At 42.4% G+C, this 21,914-nt stretch overlaps 1 protein-coding gene across 2 annotated transcripts; it reads left to right on the top strand.

The window, feature by feature from the left end:
- Positions 1 to 9,634: 9,634 nt before the first annotated feature.
- Positions 9,635 to 19,328, top strand: MRPL38 (mitochondrial ribosomal protein L38). Of its 2 annotated transcripts, XM_089535831.1 has the most exons (10): positions 9,743 to 9,759; positions 10,502 to 10,657; positions 12,014 to 12,193; positions 12,789 to 12,923; positions 13,015 to 13,223; positions 14,026 to 14,098; positions 15,076 to 15,121; positions 15,996 to 16,154; positions 16,787 to 16,923; positions 18,279 to 19,328. In XM_089535831.1, the coding sequence occupies exons 2-10, from the start codon at positions 10,576 to 10,578 to the stop codon at positions 18,413 to 18,415; spliced, it is 1,158 nt and encodes a 385-aa protein (XP_089391957.1). In that variant the 5' UTR covers positions 9,743 to 9,759; positions 10,502 to 10,575; the 3' UTR covers positions 18,416 to 19,328. The 2 variants fall into 2 exon arrangements, with proteins under 2 accessions (XP_089391966.1, XP_089391957.1); XM_089535840.1 differs by lacking the exon at positions 10,502 to 10,657 and having other exon boundaries at positions 9,635 to 9,759.
- Positions 19,329 to 21,914: the final 2,586 nt, after the last annotated feature.

Consider the following 21,914-nt stretch of genomic DNA (forward strand, 5'->3'; position numbering starts at 1 on the left):
TCAAACTGAAGAGGAAGCCTCGGACCCGATTGAGAGACGGGTCCATGGTCGATTGCCTACCCCACCGGCAATACCTTTTCTTCCCTCCTTGGAGAAGTTGGCCAGGCGCTCTTGGGAGGCCCCTGCATCCACGGCATCCAACAACAGGAAGGTCGAGTCCCTCTATAGGATTTCACCGCCGACTCCGTCTTGGCTGTTTGGACACCCCAAACAAAGTTCAGCCATTGTAGAGGGCTCGCAACGTGCGTCCACCCCGAAGGCTTCCTTGATGCCATCCGACAAGGAAGCTAAGAAGGTTGACGCCTTAGCTAAGAAGGCTTACTTCTCTTCGGCGTTGGGCATGAGAGTGGCAAATTACAACGCATGCATGGGCGCGTACATACAGTGGCTCATGGAAAAAGTGTCCCCTCTAATTCCGGACTTACCTGATGAGTCTCAAGCTATCCTCTCGGAAGTCCGCGACGAGGCCCACTCGATTGGAGGATGGCTCATCACTTCAGCCAGACATGCCACTGACTGTTCCGCTAAGTCTATGGCGGCTGCCATAGCACTCCGCAGACACGCTTGGCTAAGGTCTTCGGACCTAAACCAGAATGCTCGCTCGACCATCGAAGACATGCCCTTCGACGAGGACGGCCTCTTCCATCGCGAGACGGACGAGAAACTTAACTTCAAATATAGGATGAGGACCGCTGCTAAGAAGCACGGTATGTCTTCTTCCCCCCAGTCGTCTTCTTGCAAGCGCTTCACTGCTGTACGCCAGTGGTATGGCCAGGGCCAGAGGCCCTACCAACAAGATCGGCCTTACCAGCGGGATCAAGCCAGACAGCGCTTCCCGTCCCAGTCTTCCTCCTCCTCGGGCCGTCGGTCGGGGCCCAAATACAAAAAGAATTACAGGAGGCAAGATTCGGACCCGGCTAAGAAGAGGAACTGATGGGACGCAGCGTACTCCGTCGCTTCTCCTGCTCCTTCCTTTCTGGACAGACTGAGGCCCTTTTCTAACACCTGGGCCGCAATCACCACCAATTCTTGGGCCCTCACCATCGTCTGTAGGGGTTATGCCCTTGAATTTGAGGAGCTCCCACCAACTGGAGCTATTCTGTCCACTCCCCCCTCAGACACCCTTCTCGACGAAGTACGCACCCTTCTCGCCAAAGGCGCCATCTCCACTGTCGATCCCGTCGACGTCCCTAGATGCTTCTTCTCCCGTTATTTTACGGTCCCGAAACCTGATGGGGGAGTCAGGCCCATATTGGACCTTAGACAATTGAATGCTTACTTGTCTTATCGTCGTTTCCGGATGGTAACGCTTGCTTCTATTTTACCTTTGTTGCAGCAGGACCTGTGGTTTGCAACGATCGACTTAAAGGACGCTTACTTCCATGTCAGCATCCGGGAGTCCCACCGCAGGTTTCTGGCGTTCGCAGTCGGGACGGACGTCTACAGATACAACGTCCTCCCCTTCGGCCTTTCTACTGCTCCTCGCATCTTCACCAAGTGCATGGCGCCCGTGGTTGCTCACCTACATCGCCGCGGCATGAGAGTCTTCCCGTACCTCGACGACTGGCTCCTCGTGTCCCCTTCACGTCAAGAGCTACAACGACACACCTCAGAGACACTCGAGCTCTTACGAGACCTGGGCCTAGTGGTCAATCTCGAGAAATCCCAGTTGCTCCCCACCAGGCAAATAAAGTTCATCGGGTCCCTCCTCGACTCAAACAGTTGTATGGCGTTTCTACCTCCGGACCGTTTCCAGGCCTTGGCCCGGGCCGTCAGCAGGTGCACCACCCGGAGGCGGGTTTTGGCAAGGGACGTCCAGGTGGCGTTGGGTCACATGGCGTCGACAACATTTGTTACTCCGTGGTCAAGGCTTCGGGCTCGACCACTGCAGTCATGGTTCCTGTCGGTTTTCGATCTGGAAAGAGACCCCCCCTCCCGCAGGCTCACCGTACCAAGATCAGTCATTCGCTCCCTCCGTTGGTGGCTCGACTGCCAGAACGTCTGCGCCGGCATGCCCTTTTCGCCGCCCCAGCCAGAGTTGGTGTTGACCACGGATGCATCGGAAGACGGTTGGGGTGCTCACGCCTTAGACCTATGGGCCAAAGGCATCTGGTCCCTGGACGAGAGGACACTCCACATCAACGCATTAGAACTGTTGGCGGTGGAAAAGGCCTTAAAAGCTTTCGAGTCCTCACTGTCGGGAAAAGTTGTCCAGCTCAGGACGGACAACACCACGGTGATGTACTACCTGAACAAGCAAGGAGGCACCAGGTCACGCACCCTTCTAGACATCACGCTCCGACTTTGGGACTGGTGCATCGCCCGGGACATTTTACTTCAGGCAGTCCACTTGCCGGGCGCCGAAAACTCTCAGGCGGACCTACTAAGCAGGTCCCCCTCGTCATGTCACGAGTGGAGGCTCCACCCAGAGACTGTACACGACCTCTTTACTCGATGGGGAACCCCACAGATAGATCTGTTCGCGACCGTGTACAACTCCCATTGTCCCCAGTTCTGCTCCCGGACGCCGGACGACCACTCCCTCGGGGATGCGTTCGGGTTCCGATGGTCGGGGATAGCACTCTACGCCTTTCCCCCCTTCCCATTGATCACCAGGACGGTCTCCAAGATGATCTCAGAGGCGGCGGACGCGATCCTGATCACGCCTTGGTGGCCCGGACAGCCCTGGTTTCCTTGCCTTCTTCACCTCTCTTGAGCCAACTTTCTCCGGCTCGAACCCAGGCCGGATCTCCTCACGGTTCAAGGAGGTCGGGTTCGACACCCGGATATCGAGACCCTTCCCCTGGTGGCATGGAAAATCCATCCTTAGCCCAGCTACCGGCCTCGGTACGGAATGTCATCTTGGCTGCCCGGAAGCCGGCCACCCAAAAATCCTACAGACTTAAGTGGAACAGATTTCTGCGGTTCCTGTCTGACAGACGCCTCTCCCTGGCCCAGGTGAATACTTCGGTGGTCCTGGAATTCCTGATGTCCCTGATTGATGCGGGCCTCTGTGTCACTTCTGTGAAGTGCTACCTGTCTGCTATCTGCTCGTCCTTCCAGTTTGATGGGAAGCCCTCCTTTTTTAAGGACCCCCTAGTAAAAGGATTCCTAAGGGGCTGCAATAATTTACACCCCCAGGTGTCCTTACCGACTCCGGCCTGGAGTCTCGAGACGGTGTTGGGGACCTTACAATCTAGGCCATTTGAACCTCTAGCCACCACGGACATTAGGCTTTTAACTTGGAAAACGGTGTTTCTAGTGGCTATTACCTCTGCCCGCCGTGCGGGCGAACTTTGTGCCTTACGTCGGGACCAACCCTTTCTTAGGTTCCACTTGGACAAGGTAGTTCTCAGGACAGATATTTCCTTTTTACCCAAGGTTGTTTCCACCTTCCATATGTGCCAGGATATTGTTTTACCGACCCTGGCACCGAACCCGACTACCGATACCGAGCGGGCCCTTCACTCCCTGGACGTTCGTAGGGCACTAGCCTTTTACCTGGACAGAACTAGGGACTCGAGTCGCTCTGAGAGACTGTTCCAGTGCTACTCGGGACCGAAGAGAGGGTTGCCCGTGTCTGCTCAGAGACTTTCTAAGTGGGTTTCGAGTACCATTGCCCTATCTTATGAACTCGTGGGCAAGCCCTTGCCGACCAGGATTCGCTCCCATGCCACAAGGGCGGTAGCGGCCTCTTCTGCTTTCCTGTCTGGTATACCTTTGGACGATATCTGCAAGGCTGCCGTCTGGTCTCAACCTTTAACTTTTATTAAGCATTACAGGTTGGACACTAGGGCCAAAAAGGACGCCGCTTTCGGGAGGGCTGTCTTGGTATCAGGACTACACTGATTATGCTTGGCTGTCGACTTTGTTCCATACCGGCAGCCTGAGTTTCTTTAAGGACTCAATGTCTGGTTTCGAGGTCCTCGTTGGGAATGTTTCATGAGGTGGGATTTCTTTGCAAGTTTATAAAACAAACCATCAATTCTTATACTTGTATTCAGTTATCTTTATTGACCATTACTTACTGGTTACAGAGGTGTCATGACACTCCCGCCTCCACTGACCTTAGCTTGCCAGTCTCAACCCATTTGTATGATTCGCAGAGACCACGAAGAAGGAGGACAGGTTGCTTACCTGTAACGGTATTTCTTCGAGTGGTCATCTGCGAATACATACAAATCCCGCCCATCCTCCCCTCAGTGTCCTGCTCTGATTGGCTCTGTTTTAGTCGCCTACACGGCGGAAAATTGCGGAACTGGGGAAAAGAGCGGGAACGGAGGTTTTATAGGGGATGGGCGGGGTTACCGCCAAAAAGTTTCAGCATGTTGCAAAGTGTACTTTGCCTAGTGATTCCAGAAGTTTCCGAAGGCACTGCGCAGGCGCAGTACAACCCATTTGTATGTATTCGCAGATGACCACTCGAAGAAATACCGTTACAGGTAAGCAACCTGTCCATATCCACACTGAAGAAAAACAACCTGCTTAGAGAATGACATAACGACTTTCCTTTCCCCTCCTCATCCCTTCACCTGTCCCGGATAATATAATTTAATCTCCAGATGTCCCATTGAGCCTTTTTTTCATTAGTTTCCATCAAAGAGACAGATACTGCTTATTTAGACTGCTGCCTGCAAGGCAAGAAACTAATAAAAAGCAGAGGCTTTTTTGATTTTGAACATACAACAAACACAGTGAATCACAGGAAGAGCTTTGCTACATGTATAAACATAGAATAGCAGAATTCTTCCATTTTACCAGGATGTGTGAGATAAGGAAGCCATTCATATCCCCCAGCATTTCACAGATGAAAACCAGGACACACATGGCCAAAAAACATCAGAGTGGTTAAGATGGCAAAAATTAATGAAGAGGAACACACGAGCTAGGAGAGGTTGCACCAGTTTTCTTTTGCCTGAGCCTACCGGGAAGGGCATGGTCACAGCCCCTTCTGTCCTCTTTCCTCTTCTGAGTTGAGTGCAAATAACTTTTGCACATTCAACTCAAATTGTTTTAACTGAGGTAAGCTGAGCATGAAGGGGGAAAGTGGGAGAAAGAGAGAGAAACTGGGACATTTTAGAAACAACTGAAAAAGTGGAACAAGGGAAGAATATTTGGGACTGACTGTTCCCTGCCAAATCCGTTGCAGGGTATGGTAATCCTTAATTTTTTCCCAAGAAGCATACTAGGCTCCAAAATGGGCAGGGGACAAGTAGCAGAGGTTATACAACTGTACTGATTTCTAATATTTAATCTGCTTTGTGCAGCAAAGAGCAGATAAGGAATACTTACCAAGTCAATGGTAGATGTACAAGACAATTGCCGCCCAGGCCTGGTGAGCATTTTTCCAGCCAGTTGGTAATCTTATTATTCATTTGCTCCAGCTTTGTGTACTTTTATGCTATTGTGTTCACAGCATACACACAACTTAAAACTCAGTTTTAAAGCTGTGTATATTATATGCTCTGTGAGCACAATAGCGTGAACATTTTTAAAACACCATGAAACCTCTGTTCCTGTCACACAACTGTAAAAGATTATGAAGGGTTGCCATCTAAAAAGGAGTTACTTTAATAGCATAATGTTGGTGGCCATTATGAAACATGAATTGGTTCAAAGATAACGAATTTTAGAGACCAAGGAAGAAATAATCACAGCCTATGATCAAAGAGATACTACCTCCAGTCCATCTGCCTTGGTCCAGGCCTTGGAGGTAGAGAGGAACTGCTGGACCTCTTACCCTTTCCCTCCACCACTCCCTCCTCCTTCTGTGTCATGTCTTTTTAGATTGTAAGCCCGAGGGCAGGGAATCGTCTAACTAAAAGATTGTATGTACAGCGCTGTGTAAATTTACAGCGCTTCATAAATAAAGGTTAATAATAATAATAATAATACCTTTATTGGCCTGACTAGGAAAGTAACAAGGAAACCTTGGGGGTTTTCATCTCACACAAGTTTGCTTTAAAAACACATGATCTCTTATGAAACAAGGCATATGTAAGCCTCTTGACACTCACAATCAGACCTGTATCTTAAACTATATTGGATTCATTAAAGAAAATACCAAACACAAGAAACTTACATTTTCATTATCTATATTCTAATTCAGATTTCATCCTCGAAATGTCATCATGTATGGAACGAAAGAGGCAAGTATTAGCAGATTTGCAGAAATGCAAATAAATAAATATTTTTAAAATAGAAAATCTTCAGGGGGAAGAAACTCCTTAGGAGGATCCTCCAAACAGCCCAATGAGGATTGAATTCAGTGCCCATGGAATACAAATTCACTGCTGGTTAGGGGCAGAATGGAAAGCAGTTAACTGGAAAAGGAAAAAGACTCACATACAATAGAAGGGGGCACAGAAGGACTCTAGCAGCATATTTGAGACTATTTAGTAAAAGCTTCATGGATTTCAATCAGTTTTTTCATACACACTGGCAGAGTGCAGTATTAGCACCACAGGTATCTATGCAGTTACATAGTTGTGGGGGTGGGATCAGAGTGTAATGGAATACTGTACATAATGATGCAAATTATGGCAGTAGCTGTAAACCCTCAAAGAAGAGTATTAAGATTATATGGATCTGTCAAGCAGCTGGCTTGTTAGCCTTGAGCTGTGGAAGCAATATATTCTGCTTACCTGAAAGTAAGTACTCTTGTTGAAGTAGGAAACTTTTCTGAATTCTTTTGAAAATTGGAACATGAAACCAAACGCTCATGCTGAAATAAACCCATCTTAAATGTGCTGTTAGATTCCTTCTCTCCCCTCCCCTTTGCTTTTTATGCTGAAACAGATTAACACTGCTACCTCTTTAAGAAATAGATAAAAGAACTCTCCTACTATTCACTAACTCTTTCACCACCTGATGCCTACTCATTCTGGGCAGCTGCTCTCTGGGAAGGGAGAGCTTTGAAGGTTCCTTTTCAAATACACATTTGTGAGACCCTACTTGTATATACCAGGGGCATCCCAATATATTCTGATTGGTGCTTTCTCTGTTGTCAAAATGGCATCATCCACAAAGTAAATAGAGGTAACTTTAGAAGAGAAAATAACCCCCAAATAACCCAATGAGGTCTTAATACGTTGTGCTTCTTTTTCAGTTGCTCTGTCCTTGGTTTACTTCCACTGAGTTCAAACTGAGCTCAAAGTCCAAAAGTAGTTTGCACTCAGGGTGGGGACGAGGGGGCAGAATGTGCTCCTTCCCAGTAAAGTCAGGCAAAAGCAAACTGCTGCAGCCTCTCTTGGGTTGTGTGCTATTTTTCACTAGTATATTTTGCCATCTTGGGTACACTCTGATGTTACTTGGCTGCACAGGCCCCATTTTTCACCTGTGAATTGCTGGACTATATGGGACCAAAAAAAAAAAGACAGGCCTTATTTATCCTTCAGAATGTCATCATTAATGCAGGATTCTTGAGAATATTGTACAGGAAATGCTTTAAAAACTCAATACAACAACTAATTATTGTTTTCTGTTATTTATGGCTGTTCTGTGGTTGTTGTCCCAGTTTTACTAAGGCTACTCCATAGCTAAAATCAGAGGCATGTCCATCTCAACTCTCAGTCAAATGACACCAGCTTTCCTTCTATTTGTTCAGGGTTTTTTTAACCTGAAGAATATGCATTTTGACTTTTGGTGTCAAAAAAATCCAACAGGGCAGCCTGTTCTATGATTTCCACAAATTTCACATCGTTCTGGATCCATTCTTATTGTAGTATTACCCTCTGGTGGGGAACTATAGTCACAACATTAAGAAGCATCTACTGCAACTTTGTTTCCAATGTCAATCACTATATGGACCTACAGTTAGCCCTCCACATTAGCTGCTTTGACTTTTGCAGTTTGATTATTTGTGGTTTCAGCTTCCATCCTTCCAAATGAGTACCCAGCTTGTTGGGGGCAATTAGCTTACACATTGTAAACTGCTTAGGGAATGCTTAAGTGCACTGATAAGCAGTATAGAAATGTACTTGCTACTGCTATTGCTAATGGCTTCCTCAGGCCTTCCCCTGCCATATGGACATGGTAACAGAAGACAACACTACATAGTTTGGGTCCAGGTTACCAAGAGGATTGCCTTCTCCCATACAATCTGCCCTGTACACTCAGTTCTTCTGGTAAATGTTTGCCCCAACCATCCAGGACTAGACTGGCAACAGTTTTCCAGAGGACCTTTTCATCTGCTGTCCCCAGACTGTGGAATGACCAGCTGGAAGAGATATGACAGCTGAAAACACTGAGTGCATTTAAAATAACATTAAACACACATCTCCTCTGGCAGGCCTACCCAGTCAATTTTAAATCATAAGTTTTAATTGGTATATTTTAAAGAATGTATTATATGAGTGTATTTTAATGGTTTTATAGTCTTGTATTTTGACTGTTGGTTTTATGTGTTTTCTTTTTAATTGCACTTTGTATTTTAACATGTTATACCCTGCCTCGAGCCTTGAGGAGAGGGGGGAAATTTATTATTATTATTATTATTATTATTATTATTTCCACTCCTGCCACCAGCAAAACTGAGGTAACATTAGACTACAATACGAAGTTGTTTTAATCCACTCTCATTGGCAGCCTATAGTGTAGGAATAACAACAACACTGGCCCATATTATAAGGTACTGTATTGTAATCAGTTCTCTGTGTCAACCCTTTCCCCTATTACTGTCCTATTTCTCAGACTTCCTTTCCACACACACCTGCAAAATGGTAATGATAATACCAGTTGCAGGCAAAAGATATTCTAGCTCCAACTTGGCCACTCCAATAGTCTTTATAGGATGGCAGATCTTTTGACAGGTTGGGGTGCCAGCTGTGGCTAACATGGAAACCGATTAACCCCCAAAATCAAAGATTTGTAACATCTAGGATTGACTATTGTAGCGTGTTGTATGAGAGGGTCCCTTTGCAGACTGGGACTGATTGCTTGGAGCAACCTAATAAATATAGTAACACAATGTAACAATAACTCCCCCCTCTCTCTCTTTGTATCTATAATAAACATATTAACATAACATAAAATATATATTTCTGCCATAACAATCTCCATCTCTCTCTCTTTCTCTCTGTATATCTATGATAAACACATTAAGATAACAAAAATATATATTGTCATAACACACTCTCTCTCTGTATATATAATAAACATATTAAAATAACATTAAACATATTAGCTTAACAAAGTATGTCACAACACACTCTCTCTGTATCTGTCATAAAATATTAACATAACATATATATGTATATATATATATATATTGCCATTAGTCTCTCTCACTCATATAAACATATTAACATAACATTAAACCTATGGTATTATATATTAGAAATTATATATTTTTCCATAACACACTCTTTCTCTCTGTGTGTATCTATAATAAACATATTAACATAACAAAACATATATGTTGCCATAACACTCTCTCTATATATAATAAACATATTAACATAATATTAAACATATTGACATTATGTACACACACACACACACATGCTGGCAATGTGCTCCAGAAGTCTTTAAAACGGTGATTAATAGGGTTTTTCTATTGTTTTAATACTGTTAGGCAGGCATTACGGAAGACAACCCTCGCTGCATGACGTCATCAAGGTGGCGCCAAGCTGTCTCCGGACCGGGGCCTTGAATGGGGGCGGGGCCTTCCGACCGAGGCAGGAAGCGGCAAAATGGCGGCGCCCGTCCTGAGCGCGTTGCTCCATAGGATGCGGATGGGGCGAGGCTTCAGTACTAGCGGTGAGCGGAGGCTTCTCCCTCGCTTCAGGGAAGAGAGACGGGGAGCCTGGCTTTTGTTCTCCTCGGCTGCCCCTGGAAGGCGAACGTTCCTTTCACTCCTTTCAATCTACGAGTTTATTTATGTTTTATCTACATTTTATTATATTTTATCTATAGTTAATATATATTTTATATTATATTTATATTATATTTTATTTGTATTTGTTATATATTTTATTTATGTTTATCTTATATTTCATATGTTGTGTCTTGTATTATATGTTGTGTGCTGTACAAACTTTGTTGTTACCCACCTCCATCCCCCAAACGGGAGAGGCAGGATGTAAATAAATAAATAAATAAATAAATAATTATTATTATTATTATTATCTATATTATATATTGTATATTATATTTATTCTATTTATATTTATATTGTTTATATGCTTTATATTTTTGCACTCATTGAAGCCCCGCTTGAGGATGACGAGTGGCTTTTCAATACACATTTACACTCCAAAGCTGTGCCACTACTTAGTGAATTATAAATACAGTATACTAACATCCTAGGGGTTTTTCCCCCCAGTAACATCTAGTTTTTAACTGGGTTATTTTAATTGTTTTTACATTTTTATTGTAATGTTATTATTATTATTACTATTATTATTATTTGAATCTTGTGATGAGCCACCTTGGGACCCTTTCTGGGAGAAAGGCGCGATACGTCAATGAAATGAAATAAATAAAATTGTATTCCCCACAGGAACTGAATGAGAACCAAATCAGACCAAAATAAAAACTGTGTCTGCATCTACACTGCAGAAATAATGCGCCTTGATGCCGCTTCAACTGCCATGGCTCCATGCTACAGAGTTCTGGGATTTGTTGTTTTGTGAGATCGTTGGCCGCCACAAGCTTGGTATTTACAAACTTCTTTTTCCTTTATAAGATATTTACAAGGCAACTGATTTTACATATTAAAAATGGTCAGAAAACTCTGGTGCTACAACAAACTACAAATCCCAGGATTCCATAGGATGGAGCCATGACAGTTAAAGCGGTGTCAAACTGCATTAATTCTGGAGTGCAAATACATCCAGTGCCTTTAAAACAAACAAACCATACGGTTCAGGAGCACACTGTGCAAGCTGGGTGTTACAGCATTTTGTCCATGACAAAATCACAGAAATCACATTACCTGAAACTTAAAAGTCTCGGGGCTTTAGGAATCCTACCATAAGCCTTTCTAGACACAAGCTTTCCTCCCTTGCTTCTGTTTGGGATGACCTCTTTTTGCTTTGCTTTTCAATTATGCTGTTTCCTCTGGGTTGTGTCACATTCATCTGTAAGAGGTCTGTTACTATGATGATTAAAACCATAATCTTCACTAGCTAGTTTTGTCACTGCTGCCGTGTGAACTAGTTTGTAAAAGGAGTAGTGATGCTTGCCTACTGTGACTGTAGAGGCAGCACTTGGATGCCTTGCTTTTTTAAAAAAGGGGGTAGATATACACATTTTCAGTGGGTATGGTTTCCTCAGTGCAATTCTGAAACTGCTGTTTCTTGACAGATCTCAATAACAAAAGTGGAATTATTCTTTTCATTACTGCTTTGGGGCTTAAGTACTTTTAGCTCGGCTTCTGTTATACCAATCTGTGGTGAATTTTACTTCACAGGCTCAGAGGATGCATACCTTTAAAACATTTGAATTTAGAGGCAGATTATTTACTCACTTAAAAAAACACAAGCAAACTGGTATTGGAAAAGACTTTTGTACCTTTGTAAATATGTAACAGCAGCAGTTTGAGTGTTGGGCTGTGACTCTGGAAACCAGGGTTCAGTTCCCAGGTGGACCATGAAACCCACTGGGTGACCTTGGACAAGTCACACTCTCTCAGCCTCAGAAGAAGGCAATGGCAAATCTCTGAACAAATCATGCCAAGAAAACCCTGCGATAGGTTGCCGTAAGTCGGAAATGACTTGAAGGCACATAACAACAAATGGTACTAAAAAGATCAATGATACCTCATCGTTGTTCTTGTTATGCACTGCAAACCAGAAGCTGCTAACATACAAATCTCTCATGGCTTGTATTGATAGAACTGTCTAAAACATGTGACACCACTATTTTGGCATCAGCTTTATGTTGTCAGTCAGTCTCTCTCTCTCTCTCTCTCTTTTTTTCCATTGCTCTTGGGATAATTTCACTTAAATGGTAGATGTCCAGCTGTGCTGATAGTAAGATATGTACATTTATAAAATAATTTTGTCTTCAGTTGTTCTCCACAAACTGGGGGTGCCCCTGGGACCAATGCCGAATGAACATATTGATGTGAGTAATTTGGAAGCACTAGAAAAGTACCGCATCTTCACTCGTTATTTCAAGGAAGCAGAAAAGGAAAGTAAGAAGCCTCATTGGTGGTCAACCTACAAGAAGCACATCACTCCAAAGCAAGGTACTCAGCCAATACCCAGACACAAAGACCTACTCCTGTTTTATTTTCCCCATTCCCTGTATGCCAATGCTTTCTTTTCTGTGTAGAAAGTTCAATTCTGTGTACTTAGTCAGGAACAAGACTTATGAAATGCAGTGGAAGCTATCTCTTATAAAAATCTATAGGATCAGGCCATAAGTGGTTTTTATTAATAACCTTTACTCAGATGAAGGGTTGCAAGGGGGTGGAGGAAGTTAAACATACAAAAGTGAAACAGAACTACCCTTGCTTGTCAAAAAACAAACAAACAAAATGACTAGAAGCTTACAGCCTTGTACTAGGCCTCTGCAATGTATTTGTTATTTTAAAGCAGAATTCATAGAAGCATACAGGTGCAAATACTTTGATTCAATCCAGATCAGAGGATCTGGATCAGAGCTAAGTTTACTACTCTGAATGGTATGCATTCCTGAGTGCTAGTATACGGCATATCCAGCTTCTCAGCCATTTTTTATTCGTTCCGTAGCATAACTATAGGTAGAAAACACATTCTGATGTTTATTTTGTTTGTTTTTCTCTCTCTTTCTCCCAACCTCCTCTCTTTTTTTAACCCTAGATGAAGAGGCAAAGATAAATATTGGTCTACCTTATCATCTACAATCATGGAGAAACAAACGTAAAGAGAGAAAAGCAATAAGGGCACAGAACCTTAATAATGCTGAACTGGAAAGAGCATCCCGCCTTGGGAAATGTATGTTTGTTATGCCTCCAGCCACATCTGTTTCTTTTGTATTCACTAGATCTTTGCCAAGTTTTCCTTAGTCTTCTGTTTCTGCTTGCAGTGTTGATTCCACTAGATGATGTCAAAGCTGAATGGGAGAAAACCAGTGGCCCATATCACAGACAGCAAATAGCAGAACACTATGGACTGTATCGGGATTTGTTTGATGATGCCACATTTGTTCCCCGAGTTCTTCTAAAAGTGGAATATGACCAAGATGAGGATTATGTTATGCCTGTTTATCATGGGAATATAGTTACACCCACCGAGGTATGTTGGGTAGTGTAAAAGCTGTGGCCACTTTAATAGTTGTTTTGAGGGAGGGAGGAGAATCTTGAGTATTTCACATGTTGCATTCACGCTGTAGAAATAATCCAGTTTGACACCACTTTAACTACCATGGCTTGATGCTATGGAAGTCTAGGAATTGTACTTCAGTGAGATTTAGCCTTCTCTATCAGAGAGCTCTGGTGCTACAATAAACTACATTTCCCTGAATTCCTTTACACTGAGCCATGGCAGTTAAAGTGGTGTCAAACTGGATTATTTCTCACTGAGGAAGCACCCCTATTTTTGCCTAATCCAATAGTACCTAAGAATACTTCAAAATTTTAGTTGTGATACACACTCTATAGTTGGAATCCTACATCGTCATGCTCGGCTCATGCAATTGCATATCACCACCACCATGAAAAGCAGCATTTGGTCCAGGACCACCCATGAATACCAAAACCCATGAATATACAAGTCCCATTAAGTAAGATAAAATGGAAAAATCAGGCTTGCTTTTTGGAATGTATATATTTTTAAAATATTTTCAAACCGTGAATGCTTGAATCCATAGATGAAAAATCTGTGGATATGGAAAGCTGACTGTAAAAGCCCTTCCTTCACCACTTTATTGTATGATAGACTAATGTTAAGCTACTAGGAGAAATAATGTGAATAGTCTGTTGCAAGTTTGAAATGGAAGTACTTGTCAGAATAGTAACCAAAAGAAATGTAAACTAGTAAGGCTGAGAACTGTAGACTGAAGTCTTCCTTGCAGTCACTGTCTTATTTTCCTATTCAGGCTTATAATCCTCCCAAAGTCTCATTTGAAGCTGCGGAAGGAACCCTGTGGACCCTGTTGCTTACTAATCTAGGTGAGCGCAAACTCTTCTGAGCATGCTTCCTTAGTATGTTGTCTTGCCAAAGAGCAAGTCATAGAATTAAAAAAAAATGTCTTCCTCCTTCCCCAAGATACAATTTTAAGTACAGCAGGCCTTTCCCTTATGCATGGGATCCGTTCCGGACACACACCACATAAGGGGAATTCCACATATGCTCGAGCTTCATTAAAAACAATGGGTCTGCGCGCACACCATTACTCCTTCTGGGGTGCGCCAACACTTCTTCCAGTGCGGCTTTCAGCATATGCTGAAAGCCATGTATGTCACACCCGCATATGACGCGGCCGCACTGTACAAGCTCTTTAGTAACAACAACAAGCTTTGTTCTGAAAGGCTATAGAGAAACTGAATTTTCTCTTGGCAAACAAAAATTTCAGTTCTATTGAGTAGTTAATGTGAAGTCAATCTTTCTGGGAAGCTACATATTTAGCAGGTCTTGTTTAACTTGGAATTAATCATTCCTGCTTTTGTTGTGCAGAACTATAAAATTTTGGCACAGCCTTCTGCAAGCAGCTACTTTTGCTTAAAATGGGTGAGAATTGTGCAAGCCCTCCAGCCCAACAGACTTCACTTAAAAAAAATCCCCCTAAAAGCTGTTTCAACTGGAAAATGCTTCTAGCAAGCCCAGTTTTGCCAGCAATGCAGTTTCAAAATAACCCCCAAGACTAACTGGAATTAAGGTATTTTGAAGGGGTTTTGTTTGTGGGTTACTTTTGTCTAAATGTTTTTAAAAGTTGAGAGCTTTCAATAGGCCTGGAGTGACTGGTTGAAGGGAGTCTGAGGCCATAAACACTGACCAGAAGCCACATTTGTCCCTTCTCTTTTTTAAAGCATGGTACAGCCAAAGAATAGTAAATTTTACACCAGAAAGTGTACAAGAAAGCCACAGTATGTAATTATACAGAAATAAGTGGCTATTAACTGAGTTTCTGTATGTGTTATATCCACAGATGGGCACTTGCGTGATACCAATATGGAGTATGTGCACTGGTTGGTGTGAGTATTGCTTACTACTGTTTTTCCATTACCATAAGTTTTAGACCTTTGGATAAATTTCACTATTCAGCTACCACCCTACTATTGAGCAACTTTGAATGGTCTGTGTAACAAATGTTAGTGTGTGACCGCATGTGGTCCAAGCCTCCCAAAAGGGGCAGTAATGCTGGATGTTGTTTTGCTGCTCTTGCTTTTGCCAGCTATGAGCTTGCAAAATAAAGGAGGTGAAGTGAAAACAGCTTTTTTTTAAGGGACATTTATCCATCATGAATCAATTGCTCTTTTCATTGTGGGACCCTAGGCTTCCATAAAACATACTGTATATACTCATGTATAAGTCTAAAATTTTCAGTCAAAAATTGACTCCAAAAACCTGAGTTGACTTATCCACGGGTCAATGTCAGACCTGTACTTTAACTCTTATTTAAAAATGGAACCATCCCCTGGTGAATTGCGAGAATATAATCTGTCCTGGAAGCTCTTACCCCGCTCTGCTCTCTCATCCAACCAGACTTTAGTGTGAGAACAGTTACGCCTGCTGGAATTTTGTAAGTTCTTTGGCATCATTTCCCTTTGCTTCACCCTTCATATCCTTTGTTACATGCCCTTAAGTTTTACCCTCAACTTATCCATGGGTCATGTCAAAATTCATGATTTTGGCCCCAAAACCTGCCCTCAACTTATACATGAGGTCGATTTATAGTCAAGTATATATGGTACTGTAGTTTCAAATTAACTGATTTAATGCTATTTGTTCATGTAGCAAGCCACTTTTGAGCATGGGGAATTTCACTGACCATAAGACTTATTCTGTGCTTGTTCATATATGTAATTGGAGACAAAGATGCTTTTGAATCTTATTTTATACATATAGGACAAACATTCCCGGTAACAATGTAGAGGCTGGTGAAGAGATATGCCATTACTTCCCTGCATTCCCTGCCAAAGGAACTGGATACCATCGGTATGTCTTCCTCCTTTTCAAGCAGCTGCAGACAGTTGATTTCACTGAAGATGTACGACCAAAACCATGGTAAGTCTTCACTTGGTATAATTAAAGTGTGATCACTTTCTGCTTCCATCTGTTTTGAGAAAAGCAGCCAGTGACTGGTTTGTTAAGGAGATATTGTGAACAATTGGTATTCCCTGCATTTTAGACAATAGATTAATTAATGGTATAGGAAAAACATTGGAGCATAGCACAACTCAACAAAAAGCCAAAAAAGGGTCTCAAAATCAATTTTAAATGTTGAAACTTTTCTGGATTGGGTGGTACTTTTTGAAATCTTGGAATTTTAATGCTAAATAACATGCTGAGAGGTAATATTCTATATTAATGATATTTATTACCTGCCTCTCCCCATGGATTGATGTGAGGGACAATAATAGTTAACAAACAACAGCATCAGATAAAGCACATTGGTTAAAACACACATCAATTTAAAAGAACAAATAAGATGTGCTTATATTAAAACAATCCACATCTAAAATTCATCATTTAAAATTCACATTCACGTGCTTTCCCTGTCGGTGCAGATGTGTAATTTTGCAGATCTCTTTTACTTACAGAATAAACCTGAAGCTGGTTTGAACAGTGTGATCACAATAGCAAAAGAGGACAACAGAAGGGATCTATTGACTCTATTTTCCCTCTCCTCTCTGCAGTCACAGCCTCAAGATGAGAACCTTCAAGACATTTGATTTCTATAAGAAACATCAAAGTAACATGACACCAGCAGGGTTGTCATTTTTCCAGTGTCACTGGGATGGTTCTGTTACACAGGTCTTCCATTACCTACTCAGTAAGTATTAGACCATCTATTAAAATTCTGCATCAAAACTCTGTGGTTAGAAATAAAAATACTTGAACAGATTAATTGTATTAAGCATGTGTCTTTTTTGATGGGTATTCCAAATTTAAAAATTGAGATTTTACAGAATCTGGAACTGCTTGTGTATTTCAGATATTCAACTCCAATCAGATCAGTTCAAAAGTCTGGGGTTTTGTCTAAGTGTGTGTTGGTTTTTATTATCTCAGAAAAGTGGTATTTGTTAACCTGTGCCTGTAAATCCCATGACTCTTCCGCATTTTGGAAAATAGTAATGGGTAACACAAAAAAATCTAACTTAAGGGCAGACTGTTACATATCAGTGACAATATGAGAATCATTCTTTAGTAGGATTTATACAAAACAACAATTTAGTAATTGTGATAATTTGAATGTCATCAGTAATATACCAGAATGGTCACCTGTTACAGAATCAGAGATTCTGAAACTTATTGCTCTATTAAAGCCAGGTAAGGCTGCAGGATGCGACAATATCCCTCCAGAGCTGTTAAAGAGGAATTTAAAATGGTGGGCACCAATATTAGCACATCTGTTTACATGGATTGATCGAACAGCTGTCTTTCCCATTGATAGGGCAGCAGCTATAGTGATCTCCATCTATAAGAAAGATGATCACTCAGACCCAGTGAATTACAGGCCGATTATTCTACTGAGTATAGTTAATAAATTATACGACAGACACTTGTACTTTAAGTTACAGGACTGATTAGAGCAAGGTAACATCCTGCTAGAGAGGAACAAGCAGGCTTTTTACCTGGTCGTTCAACGTTGGATCAGCGACTCATCTTGAAACATCTGATTGAGAAATCTACAGCCTCATATACAGGCGAACTTTATGCAGCGTTCATTGACTTTTTACTAACTATCTTGTTGGAGCAAGCCTGTATTGGTATTGTGTTCCGGCCATGTTATGTGTTGTTGGCAGGTTGGATATCACTTGGCTGTATGTTGTGATCAGCCATTGAAAGATAGCAGATCAGACTCATTTCGATCAGATTTTCTAGTGCTGTCTAGCTTACAAGTCCAGAACAGATGGAAACTAGCAAAAAGTAGCTATGGACCAACATCAGTTTGTTGACAACTGGAGGTACTGTTGGAATTCCGTAGAATTTATTAAGAATGGTGATTGCAAAGGAAAAAAAAGCAAGAGGTAAGTATAAACTAAAGACAGGAAAACGCTATCCGGTTAAAGGACAATTCGTTACATTTTGTGTTAGAAAAAAGTGATGCCTGAACTGGAGGATGCTTAAGATAACTGCTTTCCGTGTTTTCAGATTTTGAGATAACATTCTGTCTGCCTCTTACAGATATGAAAGAACCAGTGTTCGAATTTGTACGGCCACCCAAATATCACCCTAGACAGAAGAAATTTCCACATCTTCAGCCTCTGAGGTATTTGGACAGATACAGGGACAGTGATGAACTTACCTATGGAATTTACTGAGGTGTTTGCTGCTCTCCTTGTCAAGAGGCCCCTGGACAAATCCTCCATGATGTAACAAGACATCCTTCCAGAGATTGGTTCATGCGTCTGATCAAGCAGTGGAAGTGCCAGAGCTTGTATAGGATGATATTGGATTGGATTCAAATCGTCAGTCATTTTTCACCATTTGAAAGATATAACTGACTTCTAACTTGTGCTTGTCTCAGAAGACTTGTCACAAGAAGCAGTCTAGCTATGCCAATAGGTCTAGGACAGTTTAAAAAATGTGCTTCTGACCTACTCTCAGGACCCACCATATTTTTCAAAGTTAGGCAGATAGATGGCTTTGTCAGTGATCTGTTGAACCATATAAGCAAAGTGCTCTCATCAGAATTAGATCAGATAGTACATGAAATGTTAAAAAATTGTCTGGTCACTGCAGAAATGCTGGGCAGTGTGTCTTTAATTTTAAAAATGTAAACAAATGTAACTAAAAAAATCACAATAGAAAGCAATTTGCATTTGACAGCATGAGAGCAATGTTTGACAGGAGTCTTCTGTTATATTTTTTGGTCTTGCAACTTTAAGAATTAAACAGGCATGAGTGGTAGCTATATGTTTACATGGTTTGAACAGTTGTTTGTTGTTAACTGCCCTTATGTTGGCTCCTGGCAACCCTGTGAATGAGATGTCTCCAAGACTCCCAGTCCTCCGCTTCTCTACTCAAGTCCTGCAGACTCATGAACAGTACCAGAGGACAAATGAAATTTTAAAAAATCTGGATGTCTGTCTTCTGTTTATTAGAAAAACTTCTAAAAGCCCATGATTGTTGGCGAGTTAGTGCTTTTCTTAACTCTTGGAGCATAGGATCATCTGAGAAAACAAAAGAGTTCATGATGGATGTAGAAAGAAAATAAATGATGCAACCACCTAATTTTGTGAATGCAACAATCTGGTTCCAAAACTTGAATTTGTGTCTTGTCTTTTGGCAAAGCATTGTCCTACCTGCACCTATAACTTAATAGGTATCATTATGAAGTTTGACAGTTCTTATTTAGAATGGGCTATCAAACTCATGGGCCCTCTACCTTTAAAAATATTTACTTGCAAGGTATTCATTTACAGATTATAAATATTAAGAATAAAGTATTGTCTACTTGTTCTTTACAAGAAAGGATTTTACAGTCTGTACAGTGTAGTAGAGTATAGAAATACTGTGCCAAAGAAAAGTGAAGAGATCCTTGGAGAGGCTAGTTTGTTTTGTTTGTTACATTTAATAATGTGCCTTTCCTCCATTGAGCTCAAGGTGGTGTAGATGGTTCTCTTCTTCCTCATTCTATAATTACAAGAGCCCTAGGATGAAGTTCAGTGCCTGGTCAATGGGGACCTGGTGGGTTCCATGGCTCAGTGGGGACCTGACTCTGGATTTCCTATATCCTAGTTGAGCTCTCTAATCACAACAGGCTGCATATACATTGCACACTGCTTTACAAGTGACAGAATTTTTCAGGATAGTAATATTCCAACCTGACTGAAAGGAAGGATTCCTCTAAAACAGTGGTTCCTAGAATCATAGAATCATAGAATCATAGAATCATAGAGTTGGAAGAGACCACTAGGGCCATCCAGTCCAACCCCCTGCCATGCAGGAAATCCAATTCAAAGCATCCCTGACAGATGGCCATCCAGCCTCTGTTTAAAGACCTCCAAGGAAGGAGACTCTATCACCCTCCGAGGGAGTGCATTCCACTGTCGAACAGCCCTTACTGTCAGGAAGTTCCTCCTAATGTTGAGGTGGAATCTCTTTTCCTGTAGCTTGCATCCATTGTTCCGGGTCCTGTTCTCTGGAGCAGCAGAGAACAAGCTTGCTCCCTCTTCAATATGACATCCTTTCAAATATTTAAACAGGGCTCCAGCCAGCTTCACCGTATCAGGAATTCTAAAGACCAAAATATCTGGAGGTCCAAAGTTTGGGAATCACAGCTCTAAACTATAATGATTAACTGGAAAAGGTTTGCTGAAGAAATGAATATACAGTACATATGTTGAAAATAATGGATATTTTCCCTTGAGTTTAATCTGAATTCCAAGTTTCCAGATGGATGGGGTGTCTACATAGCCAAGGCAGTACAGAAAAATTAGGAGAGGGTGCAAATAATACATAAGGCCACTATGGTTTGAGCATTGGACTGACCAGAGATTAGTATTTGAATCCCCGCTCAGCCATGGAAGCCCACTGGATAACCTTGCGAAAGCCACATTCTCAAACTCACAGGTAGGCAACTCACAGGTTATCTCTGAACAAATAAAGCTAGGAAAGAAGTTGTGCTTGGAAATGGAGCACATTCCCCATAAATGATTTGAGACAGTTATGACTATTTCGTTTTAGAAAATTACTATGGAGAAACATGGTATTTTTTTTTTCAAATAATGAACAGTGCTGAAAAAATGAATATGAATAAGGGATAATATTTTCTATAATAGTGGACTATTCAATGGGACATACAGGACCACTCAATGGAATATATAAGTAGGTTCAAGGTGAACACATTAATACACTAAATATTAATAGAACTCTCCCACAAGATTGGGAGATGTATACTAATCTAGGCAGCCAATCACATGGGTGATAGAGCTGTCACATGTGGTTTCATAACAAAGAAATATAACCAAATTCAGGTGTTTTTATGTTTCTTCTTCGTGGTCTCTGCGAATCATACAAATGGGTTTCACTGCACCTGCGCAGTGCTGTTCAGAAACTTCTGGAATCACTGGGCAAAGTTTACTTTGCAACATATAGAAACTTTTTGGCGGTAACTCCGCCCACCCGTTATAAGGCCCCTGCCTTCCCGCTCTTTCCCCAGTTCCTTTTTTCCGCCGCGCTTGCTGCTTTAGGGAACTTCGCTCTTGCTTCTGTTATTGGATCACTGGCTATTTGACTTCGGACCGTCCTTGACCACTCTCTTTGACCACTGCCCCCACTGTACTTTGACCTCGGACTGCTCTTGACTTCGACTTCGTCTTCTCTCCATCACCCCGTCACGATGTCGCCTCCTTTTAAGAAGTGTGATGTCTGCGGAGGCAAACTCCCGGTCCAAGACCCTCACTCTTCGTGTCTTCTCTGTCTTGGCAGCGACCATGACATGAAATCCTGTTCGCTCTGCAAATCTATGACGTCGCAGGCGCATAAGAACCGTGAATCCCGCCTGACTTCGGCGATCGCCCAGGGTAAGGTCCATGGAGAGACTTCCCGCCCGGCTTCAGCTCCTTCCCTCCCGGCTGCCGCTCCTGTCCCGGCCCCGCGCGAGAGTCCTACAAGCGCCGCTTCGGCCCCTCCGGCGCTAACAACCCCCGCCAAAGTGGACCGCGGCTCTCACAAGCCCAGTGCCACCACCAAGTCGTCTTCTGTGGTCAGCGGCCCAGATAGGTCCAGTACCACCACCAAACCCTCAAAGAGCCCCTGCACACTGTCGGGGACCAAGGGTTCGAAGGCTCCAGCGTCGGCTGCTGGCTCCGCCTC

This window comes from Sceloporus occidentalis, unplaced genomic scaffold (genome assembly GCF_023333645.1).
Source record: "Sceloporus occidentalis isolate IW3139 unplaced genomic scaffold, rSceOcc1.0.p SCAF_1, whole genome shotgun sequence".
Classification (NCBI taxonomy): domain Eukaryota; kingdom Metazoa; phylum Chordata; class Lepidosauria; order Squamata; family Phrynosomatidae; genus Sceloporus; species Sceloporus occidentalis.

What these genes read in the sequence shown, in the direction of transcription:
- MRPL38 (XM_089535831.1), top strand. Translation starts at nt 10,576, where the DNA reads ATGCCGCTTCAACTGCCATGGCTCCATGCTACAGAGTTCTGGGATTTG. An exon ending in GAGTATGTGCACTGGTTGGT is followed by an intron (nt 15,122 to 15,995) that starts GTGAGTATTGCT and finishes TTATACATATAG; the next exon opens with GACAAACATTCCCGGTAACA. An exon ending in GGTCTTCCATTACCTACTCA is followed by an intron (nt 16,924 to 18,278) that starts GTAAGTATTAGA and finishes TGCCTCTTACAG; the next exon opens with ATATGAAAGAACCAGTGTTC.